The sequence below is a fragment of the Astyanax mexicanus genome, chromosome 16 (genome assembly GCF_023375975.1).
Source record: "Astyanax mexicanus isolate ESR-SI-001 chromosome 16, AstMex3_surface, whole genome shotgun sequence".
Taxonomy (NCBI): domain Eukaryota; kingdom Metazoa; phylum Chordata; class Actinopteri; order Characiformes; family Acestrorhamphidae; genus Astyanax; species Astyanax mexicanus.
In genome coordinates this window covers 16,211,420-16,228,050 of record NC_064423.1, presented here as the reverse complement: position 1 = coordinate 16,228,050, position 16,631 = coordinate 16,211,420, and the positions used below count along the sequence as shown (strand labels likewise).

Below are 16,631 nucleotides of genomic sequence, written 5' to 3'. Positions count from 1 at the left end.
GGCCTTGTATTGGTAACGCCCATTTATCACTAACCAACTACCCCTCTTAAGAGTACTTAAAATCACTCAGCCCAGTACAGTTTGTTTGTCTATACCTGGCAACCCTGAGTGTGGAAATGGGCCTGGGCGTATTGCAGTGGGCAGATTCAAAGGACTCAACACACATACTGTAGATTACCATGATGTACAGCACAGTTTAAATAACAGTTTATAGAACATTCTGGCTGACGCTCTGCTGATTCCAGCTGCCAGTGCTTTAACTTAACTTGTTTCCTTACTATCGGATGATATGTCATAAGTTTCTACAGAAAATAAAACCCTTAATGGTCCTTTAAATATGTAGGACATTCTGCTATCTAGCTCCATCTTTAAATACATACACGTTATCTAATATATCCACCCCTTTACATGTGCCCCTGTAACTAGATCATCAAATGTTCTTCTCTTCACCTGTTCATCTTTAAAAACACTGTGCAAATCTAATAAATAACCAAACACACCTCAATTGCCTAACTTTGTATTTGTAGTAAGAGTTTTAATTGCCTTCTGGTTGCCTAATTACTTCTGTAAGCTGGATAAAAGCTGTTAGATTTCCTTTCACCTCGACTCTCGCTCTTTAAACTGCACCTGTATTGAAATGACTGAAGCCTCTCTCTCTCTCTCCCACTCTTATTCACCACCTTCTCTTCATGTTTGCGGTTGAAACAGCAGGGCAGGCAGGTGGCTTCATTCTTATGGTTAGAATATTATTCGATTCTTTGCTCCTGAGGAGAAGAATTCAGGCAGCAGCACGAGGGGTGTCGATAACACACACACCCCCTTTCTCTCTGATAAAAGAGAGAAGAGGGTGGAGGGAAAAGTCCATCTTAAAAAGATGCCTTTGTTCCCGCATTTTTTAAAGGAACGGCCACAGATCACCACCGCATTCCAGAGAGAGAGGAGAAGAAAAGCTCTGAACAGAGAGAGAGAGAGAGAGAGAGAGAGAGAGAGAGAGAGACACATGAACATGGAGAAGAGTGTTCGCTGTGAGTTGGGAATTTGGGAATGAGGCCCTTCTCTGTTCTTCACAACTACACCAGTTTCCTCTGAGAGAACTGAGCACAGGGACAGAACGTTACTCTACAATTTGTTTTAGGTGGCAGAAGTTGGTGGAAAACTGAACTTTTCCCATAGGAACCAAGAACATTGTGCTAAAAACCATCTAGCAACACCCCAGCAACCACCTAGCAGCATCACAGCTATTATACAGCAATATTATCTAGCATCAACCTGGAATACCAAAGCAACCACCAAGTAACATCATGGTAATTAGGCAGCAATATTATCTAGCATCAACCTGGGATACCACAGCAACCACCAAGCAGCATCATGACAATTATGCAGCAATATTACCTAGCATTAACCTGGAATACCACAGCGACCACCAAGCAGCGTCATGGCAATTATGAAGTATTATCTAACATCAACCTGGGATACCAAAGCAACCACCTAGCAGCATCATGGCAATTATGCAGCAAAATTACCTAGCATTAACCTGGAATACCACAGAAACCACCTAGCAACATCATGGCAATTATGCAGCAATATGCGCTAGCATCAACCTGGGATACCCCAGCAACCACATAGCAGCATCATAACAATTATGCAGCAATATTATCTAGCATCAACCTGGGATACCACAGCAACCACCTAGCAACATCATGGCAATTATGCAGCAATATGCGCTAGCATCAACCTGGGAAACCCCAGCAACCACATAGCAGCATCATAACAATTATGCAGCAATATTATCTAGCATCAACCTGGGATACCACAGCAACCACCTAGCAACATCATGGCAATTATGCAGCAATATGCGCTAGCATCAACCTGGGATACCCCAGCAACCACATAGCAGCATCATAACAATTATGCAGCAAGATTAACTAGCATTAAGATGGAATACCACAGAAACCACCTAGCAGCGTCATGGCAATTATGCAACAATATTACCTAGCATCAACCTGGAATACTACAGCAACCACATAGCAGCATCTTGGCAATCATGCAGCAATATTACCTAGCATCAACCTGGCATACCACAGTTACCACCTAGCAACACCTTAACAACGACACCTGTCTATCAACTATTTAGGAAGACAAAAAAAAAAATTACCAGCTAGCAATACCTTAGCAAATACCTAGCAATTAGAGCTGGGCAATATGTTAAGAAAAATTCATTTTTGATACACACTATTTAACACTGTTTTCACATGAACACAAAACACATCAGCAGTCACAGTTTTATATGAACCGCCTGATATACCACATAAGCCAGAAATCTTCTTCTCTAGTTACAAGAGCTATTTAAGCAACTACAAACATTTAGACTCCTATTGAAATAGAAAAAGCATGTTATTTAAACTAACAAGAGTGTCACAAGAGGGACACTAACTCATTTGACAATTCAAAAGCACAACAGATCCAGCCCACAGCTCTGTGACGTGGCTTTCGCCAACTTCAGCATTGAGAATAACGACACATGAAGGAGCTGACTACTGTTCTGGAGGCTTTACCACATGTGAGAGTGCTCTGGACTCCACCCTCTCTCTCTCTGTGTGTGTGTGTGTGTACGAACATGTCCTGTAATTCAGCTGGTTGGGGTAGAAGTTGGAGAGCTGACTGGGAGATGGTCACTGTGAAGTGGCTTCAGTCTGCCCTGTATTAGGTGCTACTGTGGGTTTTGGGTGGAGCTGAGGGAGGAGGTCTAACTTCAGCAGGACAGCAGACACACACACACTCACACATGCAAAGCTGAGTGTAGAAAAAGCAAGAGTGTGTAAAGAATGAAACAGTAATGTATAAATCTGAAGTATTATCAAGTTAATTATCAATCATTTCAAACTGAATCTATTTACCCTGAGGCGGATCATCTGAAGATACAGATTTTATCATTTAGAATCCAGAAGGAAATTAAGTGTTTTAAAATTCACATACCATTTAAAATGCTATGTCTATTTGTGCTTTAGCTGGACATCTATTCTACATTGCTTAGATCATTCTGTGTAAAGCTAAAAAGGTAATATATCCACATGCCACACCTGTTGGGTGGGTGTGTGTGTGTGTGAAGGGTGTGTGAAGGGTGTGTGTTCCTACCTGACTCCAATGAGAAGAGCGATGAGCATTGAGCAGATAGGATCGGCGATCATCAGGTCATATCTCTGCATCAGGAAAGCTGATATGATGACTCCTATGCTGCCTAACGTATCAGCAACAATGTGCAGAAAAACTCCTGCAATACATCAAACACAGCTGTTAAAGATTACACATTTAATTAACATGAACACCATTTTTATATATAGCAATCATGATGCCAATCTAAATTAAAAAAAAAACAACAAAGGAAAAAGTTATAATGGTTAAGATAGCAGCTTTCCTCATTAAATTATCATTACACCAAGAATGTGACTATTAAATTTACTCCTGTAATAGTCAGGGGAGCATTAACATGAATCTGAATCTGAAAAGTTAAGGCACTATTGATACACAGTGTTGCTTTAAAAAGGTCAGTCTTTACGTTTTTGTTGAGAATGTGTAGTTGCACCAAATCATGGTAAATATGCATTGTTGTGCATTCTCCTTTGCTGTTTTAATATTTTTGATAGCTCTGTTTTAAAAATGAATATATGTGGTGCTGCTTAATTGATAGCAGAAGCACACCGATGCCATTTTTTAAAAATATATTGATATTTTGCCCTCTCCTCATTTAAGAAAGCTACTACTTTCAGTGGTCCTAAGGACCACTAAGAGGTTCAGTTAAAATTTGTTAAAAGAAATAATGAAGTGCAGATTTGATCTGTGGGGGGTGATGCTGCACTTATATGACTTCGTATATCCAAAATGGTGTGTATCAGTTAAGTAGAGCAAGGTTTGTACGGTCATGAAAAACCTGTAAAAGTCATGGAATCTGAAAAAAAGCAATTTCCAGGCCTGAGTAAGTTTTTTGGGGAAGAAAACACCCAGAAAATTGTGGAAAAGCCCTAATATTTGGTCTACAAATCTTTGTGCTTCAGTTTATTGATGGAAAATAATCTATTTTGAGTTTGAAATTCATCAGCTCAAGAGTTAATTCAGTAATTTAGCTCTACACAATGGAACTCTCAGGATCTGATACACATTTTATTATGTGAAATTTTGTGTCTACATTTTATCTGATTACTTTTAGACCTACTATAATCGATTTTAATTATAGTTTTTGTTGATTCTTGGCTTGTCCATGTACGCACTGATGTTTTACATATCGTATTGTCATGAAAATTTGCGTTGAAGGTATGGAAAAGTCATGAAAAAAATCATGGATGTTTATTGGTTAAAACATTGCTGAACCCTTGTAGAGGTATCGTAGATGGGAATTCACATTTTTGGCTCTATTAATTCCTAATGGGGGGAATAAAAAAAAAAAAAAAAAAGCAAATTCCGAAAACTTTATATGAAACGTATGAAAAGTTTGAATCAAACGTATGAAAAGTGTCCAATCAAATGGCTGTACGCAAGGCTGTATTTCACAAATATTCGGTCTACTTATATGAAAACTTATACAAAAATAAAGCTTGTACATTGTTAAAATGGGTAAAAAAAAAGAACCTATAGAAGCAAAAACACAATTTTAAATAAAGCTAATTTTATTTTTAGAACTAACCCAGCACACCTATATTCTGTAAATATGGTCAGATGGATGAACACAGACTCAAAAACTGTCTTGTGGCGCTCTCAGGATGTTTAGTATGTGTCACTTTGGTACTTTATGTTTATATATTAGATTTAAAATGCTAGACAAAGTGCTGTAAGGGACATTACACAGCTTTTAAAGGATCTGTGACACATACATCACCAGGGGATCTTTTGGGTTAAAGCAGACTAGTGTTCAGACTATATCTTTAAACAAAAGAAAAACTCCAAACTCCTTCCATATCTATATAAAGTCCTATAGTAGTAATGGAGAATAACCAACTTCTGATGGCCCATTAGCCCCCCTAAAAAGACCCCCTTTATCTGAATACGTCATGATTGCAGTCGCTTTGAATTTCCCAGAATGTCCAAACCGCAGAAAGCGAGCGAAGCCCGAATTAAACGGAAAGCTCATCTGAGTGCGGTGAGAGCAGGAGCAGCAAAACAATCAGGAATGCCCGATCCCATCAACTGACCGATCCAAAAAAAAAAAAAAAAAAAAAACACGGATCAGATTCGGGAATTCTGATGTGGACAAAAGAAAAAAAAAAAAAAAAAAAGAAAAGGAGTGATCACGAGGGCAAAAGCAGGAACAGGGATGGAGGCGGTGTAACCTTTTGCACTGTCACCACTCCACCACTCCAACACCGCCCTCCCTCCCTTTCCCCCCCTCCACAGAGCCCTGTACATCCCCCCTGAGCCGGCCTCCCAAAGGACCCATTCTCTCGCTCTGTGTGCCAGGGTCTAGGGGACAAGCTCACTTTCTCTTCTGCGCTCTTTTCCCACACAGCCTCAAACAAAGAGTTTTAAAGTGACAGTGCTCCTGAACTCTCTCAGATCTCAGCGTTAACCCAGTTAGCGCGGGGTCAGAGGTCAGCTGTTGGGCCGGACTGACCCGTCACCTCGTCACGAATAAAACTCCATCAACCTATCACGCCTAACGCTAATAAGAGGGGGCGTGGTCAAATGATCAATGATCTATACTGGCCACTTCGAGGTCAATTTGTTTGGTAAACCTCCCCAGTGCATTTGCATATACATGCAAGTGTTCACATGTTTGTGGAGACCCTCTGTGTAATGAATGCATCCTGCTACTACACATCCATACAAAAACACACAGCTTGTCCAAAAGAATAAGACTCTCTGGAGCAGATAGATTAAACATGATCCTGCTGGCACTGTGCCTAATGCTGTATAGCATGAGTTAGGAAGTTGACGAGTTGGGGAACTAGTTTGGGTGGTGATAATCCAACATACTGAACTCAAGAATGCTTTTGTCATTGGAAAACAGAATCAAATCGTCCTAGAAATACTTCCCTGGAAAGTACAGTGTATGAACAGGACAAATGCAGTGAAGCACATAAGCGAATGCGAGCAGCACACAGCACAGCAGGCTTGTTCACTGTTTTCACGCATTCAAAAGTAAAGCACAACAGAGCTCTGGCTCCATCTGCTGGTAACAAGATGAAGCCAATACTTACCTTGCAATATCTGTTTGCTGGCGCCTTTGCCTGGTGTATGTAATTGATCATCTAGAAAAGAAAAAAAAAAGAAAAATAACATATATAAGAACATAATGCTACAGAAAATACACATTTTAATGATTCAGTAAGAAAAATGTTATATGTTATGTAATGATGTAATGTAAATGATATTGTATGAAATAATAATAAAACAAAATAAATAATGCAATGTTAATTTTGTTACCAAGCAAAAATCTATTACCTATTCAAGTGCAGAATATTTAGCTTATTCATATACAAATGAGTGTATGTGTGCGCAAGACAGACAGACAGACAGACAGAGAGAGAGAGAGAGAGGTGTGAAAAATGATTTGCCCCCCTACAGACTTCTTTTGTGTTTGCTTTCCTTGTTATAGTATTTTTTTTATTATAATTTTATTTATGAAAGGAAAAACAATATCCAAACCAACCTAGCCCTATGTAAAAAAAAACAACAAAAAAAAACAATTGCAATCAAGCTTTACCAATAACTGGCAACGAGTCTTTCACATCTCTGTGGAGGAATTTTGCCTCACTCTTTGCAGATTTTTTTTTATTATTCAGCCACATTGGCTGTTTATGATCATGGCACAGCATCTCAAACATCTCAGACTTTGACTAAGCCACTACAAAACCTTATTTATTTATTTATTTATTTATTTATTTTTTAAGTTTTTCAGAAGTGAACTTGTTTGTCTGCTGTGGGTCATTGTCCTTCTGCAGAAGATGGCCAGAAATTCTCCTTCTAAACAGAAGAATTCCTGATTTCATTTATTACAGCAAGATGTTCAGGCCCTGAAGCAGCAAAGCAGCCCCAGACCACCACACTACCACCACCATGTTTTACCTTCAGTATAGTTTTCGTTTCTGAAATTATGTGTTAGTTTTATGCCAGATGTAAAACGGGACACACACCTTCCAAAAAGTTCCCCTGTCTCACATTAGACCAAATAATTTTTTTTTTAAGTGTTTTTTTTTATTATTATTATTATTAACTTTAATATATGGCTAAAGCTGCTACTAGCAAAGCAGTTTGTTGTTTTACATATCTATTAACAGCATTTTTACACTGAGCTTGTTGCAAAGACATCAGAATTCCTCACCATGGCAATGTGGCTCCTCATGGGAATGTCCATGTCCTCCGTGTCCATGTCCGTGATCGTGGCTGTGCCCGTGCCCGTGGTCGTGGTCATGTCCGTGTCCGTGTTTGGTCTCGTGGCTGTGCCCATGGCCTCCATGACTGTGCCCGTGGCCTGCGCTGCCGTTGAACAGAGAATGGCTGTGCCCATGACCTACAGAGAGACAGAAAGACCCAATTAGTGAACTTGATAAGAAGATGATGATACCTAATAAAAGACATTTCAGTGAAAACACAGTGAATACTAGGATAAAAAAATAAGAAGACATGGAATTAAATGTACAGGAGTGTACACACGTGTGGGCGCTGTCTCCTCTAGGTGACTAGCACAGGTGCAAGAAAGTAAATACAGCGAGAGGGTTCTGTGAATCGGACCAAAAAAAACGCTTATACGTCACCGGGCTCTATACACGTGTTAACAGGATAATTGATTGTATTTAAAGTTTCAGTCCGTATTGTTCTGTTATTTTGTCTAAACTGAAAGCAGAAGCATTTCTGAGTGGAGAAGGGATAAAATATTGTGTTTTAATGGTACCAGTCTGCTGGAACGACCATCCCTGCTAAGCCTAATATATTATTTCTAAAATCTGGGATGTCAAGTCGAGGATCCGGCTCAGTTTTACTGAACGCGAGCGGCTGGTGGAGCATTGGAGACTTCAGAAGGGGAAACTCAGAGCTCAGTAGCTCATTCATCCATAGTAAAAACAAAGAAACAAAATAGTGAAGTTTCTGACTGAGTGCGCTCTCTTTCTCTCTCTCTCTTTGACTAAACATAACCTGGAATCGGATTCATCCGCTTTGAAAGGAGACCTGCCCAGTTTAAAATGTATTTTTCCGCATTCTCGGTACAATTACCCATTCTCACCAGAGAGGACCCTAAATCCCAAAACTTACGGACCTTAAAAAAATATATATAAAAAATAACAGCAATAGTAAAAAGCTTTTTGAGGATGTCCTAATAAAATGAACCCATGTGGCTAAAGAAATGAAAGAAGAAATAACAACAAAACAGCAGAAAGAAGGTAAAACATATAGTTAAAGACCTGAAGAGGAAGAAAGCAAAGAAAGATGAGGACAAAGGCGAAGAAAAGAAAAGAAAAACAGACCAGGGAAAGTCCCATCTCATGTATCTTGAAGGCTGGACGAATTGTTTAAAAGCTACAACGGCTTTAGTGGTGAATTTTTTTATGGCGCAGGATGTTTAAAAAGTTTAAGTAATAACTCTTGCTAGTTGTCTGTCTGACTCTTGCTAGTTGCCTGTCTGACACACTCCTAAGACTTGAGCTGAAGGCATGAGCTGAAATGTTCAAAGCAGCTGTATACTAGGTCTGCTTAAACATTCCCTTAAACTGAATATCGGTAGTCACACACTTAATGGAAAGCCTTCAGAAATAAATAGGGGCTTTTTTATTGCAGCAAAGCTGAGAACAAGACTACACCACCACCCATAGCTTTCGAATGGGAGGTCCAACATTCTCACATACGTGTGATGGTCAGATGACCACATGCTTTAGGCCACATAGAGCAGCTCAGTGTTTCTAAATTCTGGTCCTGGCACCCCCTACCCTGCACGTTTATCAACTTCCCTTCACCCAACACACTTCAGCTAATCAGTTTATTAACAAGCCACTTCAAAATTCTGACAAAAATCCACTTTTTCTTGTTCTTTGTGAAATACAATAGGTCTCTCTGAGTTGTATATGGATGCTGCACATAAGTCTTCCTCAACCTTCATTGTCTGCAGTAGCTAGTAAAAGAAAATATTCAGAAATATTCATGTCTACATAAACCTGTGAATTAGTATTCATCGCCTCGCCCACCTTGGCTCAAGACCACCAACAGATCGTCAGACAGGAGCTAACAGCGCTAGGAACAGCATGGCAGTTCGTTCCTGTGTTATTTGTGCAAATATCACATCAGTGTTATAAGCTTTGCCCGGTAATTCAGAGCTAAGGAACAAATAGTGAGAATTTGTCTATGGAACACCACCAGAGAAGTACAATTAAGATAGCTAGGTGTGTATTTTGCAGTTCAGAGTTTTATTATTATTGGCCTGTATCCTGCTGCTAATCCTGGCTAGCACTGCTGGAGCAGCATTAGCATTAGCCATTAATCACAGCGCTAGCTTATTTGCCATTCAGAGGTGAGTTTTATCGAGCTGTAGCCTGCGTGTTTACCATGTTAAAACAAGTGTTGCTTAATGCGCCTTGTAATCTGGTGTGCCTTTTGTTTGAAAATAGACGTTTATTAATTGTGCATCTTATAATCCGGTAAAAAAAATATGATAATGACACAAATTTGTGAATTCTGTCATACTGTTGAAACTGAAAAGATGTGGTTCTACAATACAAAACACATTAACCACTACTTTAAGGACAGAATGCTCCTAGTTTAATGTGACTCAATCAGTAACTGGAAGCAGTGCCCACTGCACCTAGATTGGGCAATGATCAGATCACTGTGACTAAGACAACAATGCAAATTGTAGCTCTTTATGCTGTAACAGATACTTCACCTTCTCCACCGTGAGAGTGTCCGTGCCCTCCGTGCTGGAATACAAAGATGCCTACGAGGTTGACGAGCAGCCCTGCTATAGACACAGGCAGCAACCGCTCATGATGCACATCAGGTGGTTCTAATGCCCTCTGGGTAAAGAGAAGAAAAAAAGAATAAAGAAAACGATCAGACATCAGCAAAACGTGACACAGAGTTTAAATGTAAATAAAGCTCTTGATGTTGAGTGCTGCACTCACCTCCACTCCCTCTGAGAAGATAAAGAAGGCGGTGAAGATGAGAAAGAGGCCGTTCACAAAGCCGGCAAGCACTTCTGCTCGGACGTAGCTGCAAAAAAGGAGAATGTGATCAGGAAGACTTGCAATAGAGCAAGTCCTTTTTACGAAACTCACCACAAGGCCACAGCATGAATAGCATTATTATTGCAACAGAGATGACTATTCTATAGTCATATCAGAATAAAATGACCACTTCCTTGTTTTTAGCTCCACTGAGCAGACAGGAGCGATTTTTAGTTCTATAATTTCTGACTGTACTCCTTCTGTTTCTCTGTATACCTGAGATGCATTGGTGTGTGCAGTGACTGTACTACCATGGTAGTGGTGTGTTAGTCTGTGTGTGTTGTTCTGGTATGAGTGGTATGATCAGACACAGCAGTGCTGCTGGAGTTTTTAAACAATGTCTACTCTATTACACTCCCCTAGCTGCTCTACCTTGCAGATGTAAAGTCAGAGACTTCAGAGCTAAGGAACATATGATTAGAATGTGTCTATGGAACAACACCAGCAAAGTATAATTGAGATAGGTAGGTGTGCATGTTTAAAACAGTTCTATTTACACTAGTTAAAAGTAAAAACTTTGGTTGGTTTTGTTCCAATTGCCTGGGAGGCTCTGTATTCTTACTTTCTGGACCTGGACTACCCACCTCTGTGTGTTTCCATAGGTTTGCATAGGCTCTCCGGTGGATTTTGCCTTTTACAGAGACTCTAAGACTAGGTCATTTAGAAGGGCAATACAGATGTTGTAAAGTAACATATGATGACATTTTTCGAACAAAAAAAAAAAAAAACTCACATGGCTTTCATTTATACTAGAGACCACAACTAAACATTTTAAAATGAATTAACTAATGATAAAATGAGACCTTTAAAAACTCAAGCATACTTCAGAATATTATCAACCATCCAAAGAACAGCTGCTCTCTGCTGATCGTGATCATTAAAGAACAGGTTGAAAAGAAGATAATGAAGTATGCAGAGAAATAGAAGGACTACAGAGTGCTTGGAGTCAGTTCATATAGAAACAAAGAGTCACAGTATGAAATAAATAGAAAACGCATGCTTTTAAATCACATATTAAGCAACAAAACAAGGCCCATAAACCATTAAATCAGTGTTTAAAGCATTAATCACTGTAGACTGAGCTCTTACCCGTATGAGAAGGAGTCATTAGACCTCCATCTGGAGATGACTGATGCTGCAAGGCCTGCCAAAAGTGCCGTGCAGTCGAAGAACATGTGAAAAGAATCTGATATCAGCCCTAAACTGATATAGAGAACATCAGAAAAACAAAACAGAGAAACGTTAACGATGTAGTACCATATGGTAACAAAGTGAGTTCAGTTAGATCAGTTAAAACAGATACAAATCTGATCACTCAAACCACATTTAAAAGCAAAGGTCATGTTCAATAAGCAAACTTCTATGTGTTCTTTAGAAAGCCCAGTATACTGCTGTGCAACAAGCTAAGTTCCATAGTCTTTTGCATACAGCAGTTTCAGCTGAACTAACAGGACTTGACTGCCAATAAAATGGAAATGTGTGGTTAAAATCTTCTTAGAATTCAATCCTATATGATTCTACTCACATGAAATGATCAGCTTTAAAAGGTTAAGTCTTTTGGTCAGATGAACTACAGATAATTAAAGCAAATAAATGAATGCAAAAAAATATAAATGTAACAGAAAACTAGAGATGTGTAATATTTTAAAAGTGTAATGTAATGGCAGGTAGTGGAGGTTTGGTCAAAAATATTATTCCCAATATAAATATAAGCATTTTAACACACATTATATATTTATCTCAGCATTTTGACATGCAGACAAAATGTACCCACTGCAACAAATAAAAAACAGCTATGCTAAGCCAAAGCTGTGTTCATTACATTAATTACTCTTACCCAAAGAAGTTAAATCTGATTCAGAATCACTTCATTTCACCCAGAATTTAAGATTACATTACAAACCTTAATAATTAATATTTAATTTTTGGCTCAGATCGAATATGGCCTAAGCTATATTGTTCAGTGACCTGTATGTGTCTGCGATGTAAATTAATTTTTGCTCAGGACGGATCTTGGCGGTTTACAAATGCAAGTGATCTGTATCTGTGTGTAATCAATGTGAACGAATCTGTCCCTGAAACGCCTCACATGCGCACGTTGATGCATGTATAAACATCACCCTCTTCACCAACAGCCCAAATCTGATTTTGTATCTAGATAGACTGTGGACAGTCTGTACAGCCAGTAACCACATTTGGAGGTGGTTTGAAATATGACTACAATTGTTCAGATGCGTCTCAGTCTGAAAGTTCTCAACCCTCGAATAAGAATTCAACGTGTGTTTTGGATCACTTACTTATGAGAAACAACAACCTCATCAAATCCAGAATGATGGAAGTGCAGGAAAGCTAGTTACTAGCGCTGACCATGTAATCTCATGGAGATACATTTGTGTTGTCTGGACTTGCAAGTTTGACCTGATCACTTGCAAAGAACAGTGTGGTTCAGCCTGGTAATGTGAACTTAACCTTTCACACACACATGGTTAACCACATGTTTTTCAAGGAACACAGAAAGCTTACTAAACATAAACACAAACTGTTGATAAGTAAACTAGAGGACCAGGGGAAGAAAACATAGTCAGTAATAGATAGATGCAAACAAAATCCACTGTAAAATATTCTAAACTAGAATATAAAACAAGTTCATGTGCTAATCTGAAAAAAGAGAATATCCACACCATGATACACGATATCCACCATATGCTCAGAAAAAGCCTATTATCTATTATGAGACAATGAAGCATTTTTATATCACCCACTTCTATTTATATCAGCCTGCAAACACTTGCACTTTACTCAAGCTTTATATATCAGCTTATCAGGGTTTATGAGAGTGCCAACTCCAGTAACACTATCAAACACTGCCAAACACAGCTAGGCTAATCAGTGTCAATTGTTGATACACTATGTGGACAAAAGTGTTAGTACATCTGCTTTTTTATTGTTTCTGTCAAAAATAAAATAAAGGGTATGAAAGTAAAGGTATTTGAGCAGTGCCGTGAGAAATGTAATGCACTCAACTGCAACACATGCATCAGTAATGATGTCAGGATGTTGAATGATCACCAGCCTACTTTAAGCACAAAGTTTAAAATGGGGCAACATCATTCAAGAGAACACAGTTAGTTCTACTGATCCACAGCTTAATGCAGGGGGTTTACTTACAATATACCCCTATAGCTTACATTTGGCTCACATCTGCTTAAAGCTTTATGTTTATCTGCTCTGTTTAAATATAGAACAAAAAGTTAGTAAAATTGTCTTTCGTAACAGTTTTTCTTGGCAATAACTCTTAAACCACTGGAAAGCCTGTTAATTTATTATTATTTTTAATTGTGCCACATTTGTAAGAAACATGTATTTGTGTGATGAGCAGCAAAGCCGAGTATGTGGGTCGCGCCACTGTCACAGATTTGGGGCGTCAATTTGACTATCTTCTTGGGGTACCACTTTGCGGTCTGTCTCTGACATCCCCCGTTTTTCAGAACTTGGCCTTCAAATTGGAGTTGGTACTAGGGTTCACTCTAAATAATAAGTGCTGCAACTTTTTGTATTTTTGTGGAACAAAAGCTTAAAGTTGGCCTATTGCACAGGCCCTGTCCAGATCAATCAAACATGGCATGCTGATCCTTCGAGATTTTTCAATGCTTCTTGGCAATAAATCTTATACTGTTTAAAGCATGTTTATCTTTCCTTTTAAATGGTGCCAAATTTGTAAGAAACATGCATGTGTGAGATGAGTATATGGGTTGGGCACATGAAAAATTTGCCAAATCTTCTTAGCCATTGCTTAGCTTATTTCACTGTTGCTAAGCTCCTTCTGGTATCACCAAGTGCTGCCAGTCAAGTGCCTGTGAGGTGCACCTGTGAGCATGGGCTCTGCTACAGTGGTCAGTAGGTGTCTGCTATGTTTATGTGCTATGTTTAGCATATAAACATGCACTATGTTCAGCTGTACTGTCTGTGTTAGCCATACATTTCTTTATAAGTACTAGCTTAGCAAAAAAAAAGATCATATTGTTGATTGATTTTATTGCACTTAACTGCAACAGTAATCAATCAGTAATGTCAGGATGTTGAATGATCATCACCCTCCCTCAAGCCCAAAAAGTGCTGAAGTGCTGAATGGGGCAACATCACCATTCAAGAGAACACAGTAAGTTTCACTGCTCCACAGTTTAATGCTGGGGGATTTAGTACACGTACACTCCTCTAGCTCACACCTAGCATCTCACAGGCACATTCCCTTTAAAAGTTTAAAACAAGTGTCAACAGCAACAGCAAAATAAGCTGTTTGGCACTGGTAGAGAAGATCTGGCAATTTTTTAATGGATGCAACCCACACATTAAGCTCTCCTGCTCATCTTACAAATGTCTTACACAATTTAAAAGATAAATTATATATAAGATGTATTGCCAAGAAATAATCTAATAATCTACAAAACACAAATACTAGTTGTACTATATATGTACAGATACTATCTGTATCAGTGTCAACACATTCAACTTAGCTACTAGCCAAAGCACCTGAATGCCTTAAGCCCTCATTATCAAATGTCAAATATGGACATATAGATAGTGTAACAAAGACCCAGAAAAGCAGTATAATGTGTGTTTTGTGGAGTCTGAATGATGCTGAATCCAACAAAACCCAACAACAGCGATACTGTGATTCAGAGATTAGAGCGACGTGGCACATCCTGACCCACTGCTTCCTCCTGTAGCCCCGGCTAACAAGCCTCCAGTGCTTACCTGTTACTCCATATTCCATAAGTGAGCTCCACAAAGGCGAAGGACAGGTTCAGACACAGGAAGAAAAATAAATTCCGAGAGGTTTTGTCGGCGAGAATGGAGCTGAAGACACAGGAGAGAGCAGGAATACGTTAGTTAACCTACATAACAAAGCTAATAGGTTAGCTATTGCTACGTACAGCACACAACAGTAAGCTAAGCTGGGTCAGTTAGCTAGCTAAGTTATATTCACTTCCACAGCCATTAAAAGATGAAAATGTTCATATTTTAGGATTTGTATTATTTCATTTGGCCTTTTAAAGTGTTTATTAAAACCACAGTGTGTACAATTGACTGTTAAATGTTTGCTTGTGTAGATATAAGCTCATTAAACAGTGGAGTTGGGACAAATCCAGTTCCAGAATATAAAAATCCGTTCAGGGATTTTGTATCAACTTCCTGCGCAGCGCCACCGCAGCCGCGCTGCAAAGGCAGTTAGAACAAAATCACGGAGCGGATTTTGCATTTCTGGAACTGGATTTGCAGGATAGCCAACTCTATCCAGTAGGTTAGCTAGCTAGCATAGCTCTTTCTTCACATATTCACAAAATATACGACTATAAATCCATAACACGCCAATTTCTATCACACATATCTTATACTAAATAGATACAGTGGTTGGTTAAGTAAATAAAGTATTATTAAATCTGTTTTGGCTGTTTTCAAAGCTCTGGCTAACGTGCTAACATGCTAACCCGGCTAACAGAACTCAGTAGAACTGCAGTAGCGTTACTGAGTGAATCACCCTTAACTTAGCGCAGCTAACGCTAGCTTATCCTGGCTACAGAAGATGTTGTAGTATTTACCGGAACCATCCGGACAGTTTGACGAGTAGGTTGAATTTGGCAGGTTTGTACTCATCGTCTTTAATCGATAGCGGTAACATCTCTGCTGGAGCCGCTCCGCTGGGAGACACACACTCACACACACACACCCTCACACACACACACACTATAAACACTACAGGAGTGGGTACACACTCATTCACACACACTCACTCACACACACTGCCGAAAAACTAAAGCTAACACTACTAACACCGGCGTCATCACACCCACGGTCCACACAGGTTTACGTCGAGGTGACGACCCACCCACATGATCAATCAGTATAATGTAAAGGAATATAAATAGAAATGTGTTTTTATAATAAAAATAATAAAACTACAAGGTGGAATTGTTATAAGTAGTATTTAATCTTTTACAATAGTAATCAACTTGGTAAGTAGTAACTTGTAGCACTTAGTCAATGATGTAATCAAAAATTTAATAATTGTGTCTAACTCTCCGTCTATGTATCAATTGATTTATCTCTATGATTTGTGTCTATCTTTCTGTATGTCAGTCTATCATGTATTTAGGCAATCAGTCTGTGTATAAATTGATCTATCTGTTTATCTGTGTATGTCTGTATGCATGTGTATGTGTCTGTCTGTCGGTTAGGATGTATTGGGATGTATTGATCTGTTTGTCTATCTGTCTGTCTCTCGACGGTCGGCCGGTATGTCTTTTTATCTGTTTTCATATCCGTCTGTCTGTCTCTAAATTAGGTATTTAAGTGATCACTGAGTATTTCAATTTATCTGTCTTTCTGTATGTCTCTCTGTTAGGTATTTAAGTGATCAGTGTGTATTTA

General features: G+C 38.9%; 1 protein-coding gene across 1 annotated transcript in view; it reads right to left on the bottom strand.

The window, feature by feature from the left end:
- Positions 1-16,039, bottom strand: part of slc30a7 (solute carrier family 30 member 7) — a 28,594-nt gene extending 12,555 nt beyond the window's left edge. Inside the window, exons 1-8 of the mRNA XM_007240108.4 lie at positions 15,803-16,039; positions 14,958-15,059; positions 11,292-11,405; positions 10,101-10,188; positions 9,863-9,992; positions 7,313-7,501; positions 6,189-6,239; positions 3,136-3,271 (exon numbers count right to left, since the gene is read on the bottom strand). Coding sequence (XP_007240170.1) covers positions 3,136-3,271; positions 6,189-6,239; positions 7,313-7,501; positions 9,863-9,992; positions 10,101-10,188; positions 11,292-11,405; positions 14,958-15,059; positions 15,803-15,882 — 890 coding nt within the window. The 5' untranslated portion in view covers positions 15,883-16,039. The remainder of the gene's footprint in view (positions 1-3,135; positions 3,272-6,188; positions 6,240-7,312; positions 7,502-9,862; positions 9,993-10,100; positions 10,189-11,291; positions 11,406-14,957; positions 15,060-15,802) is intronic.
- Between the last annotated feature and the right edge of the window lie 592 nt (positions 16,040-16,631).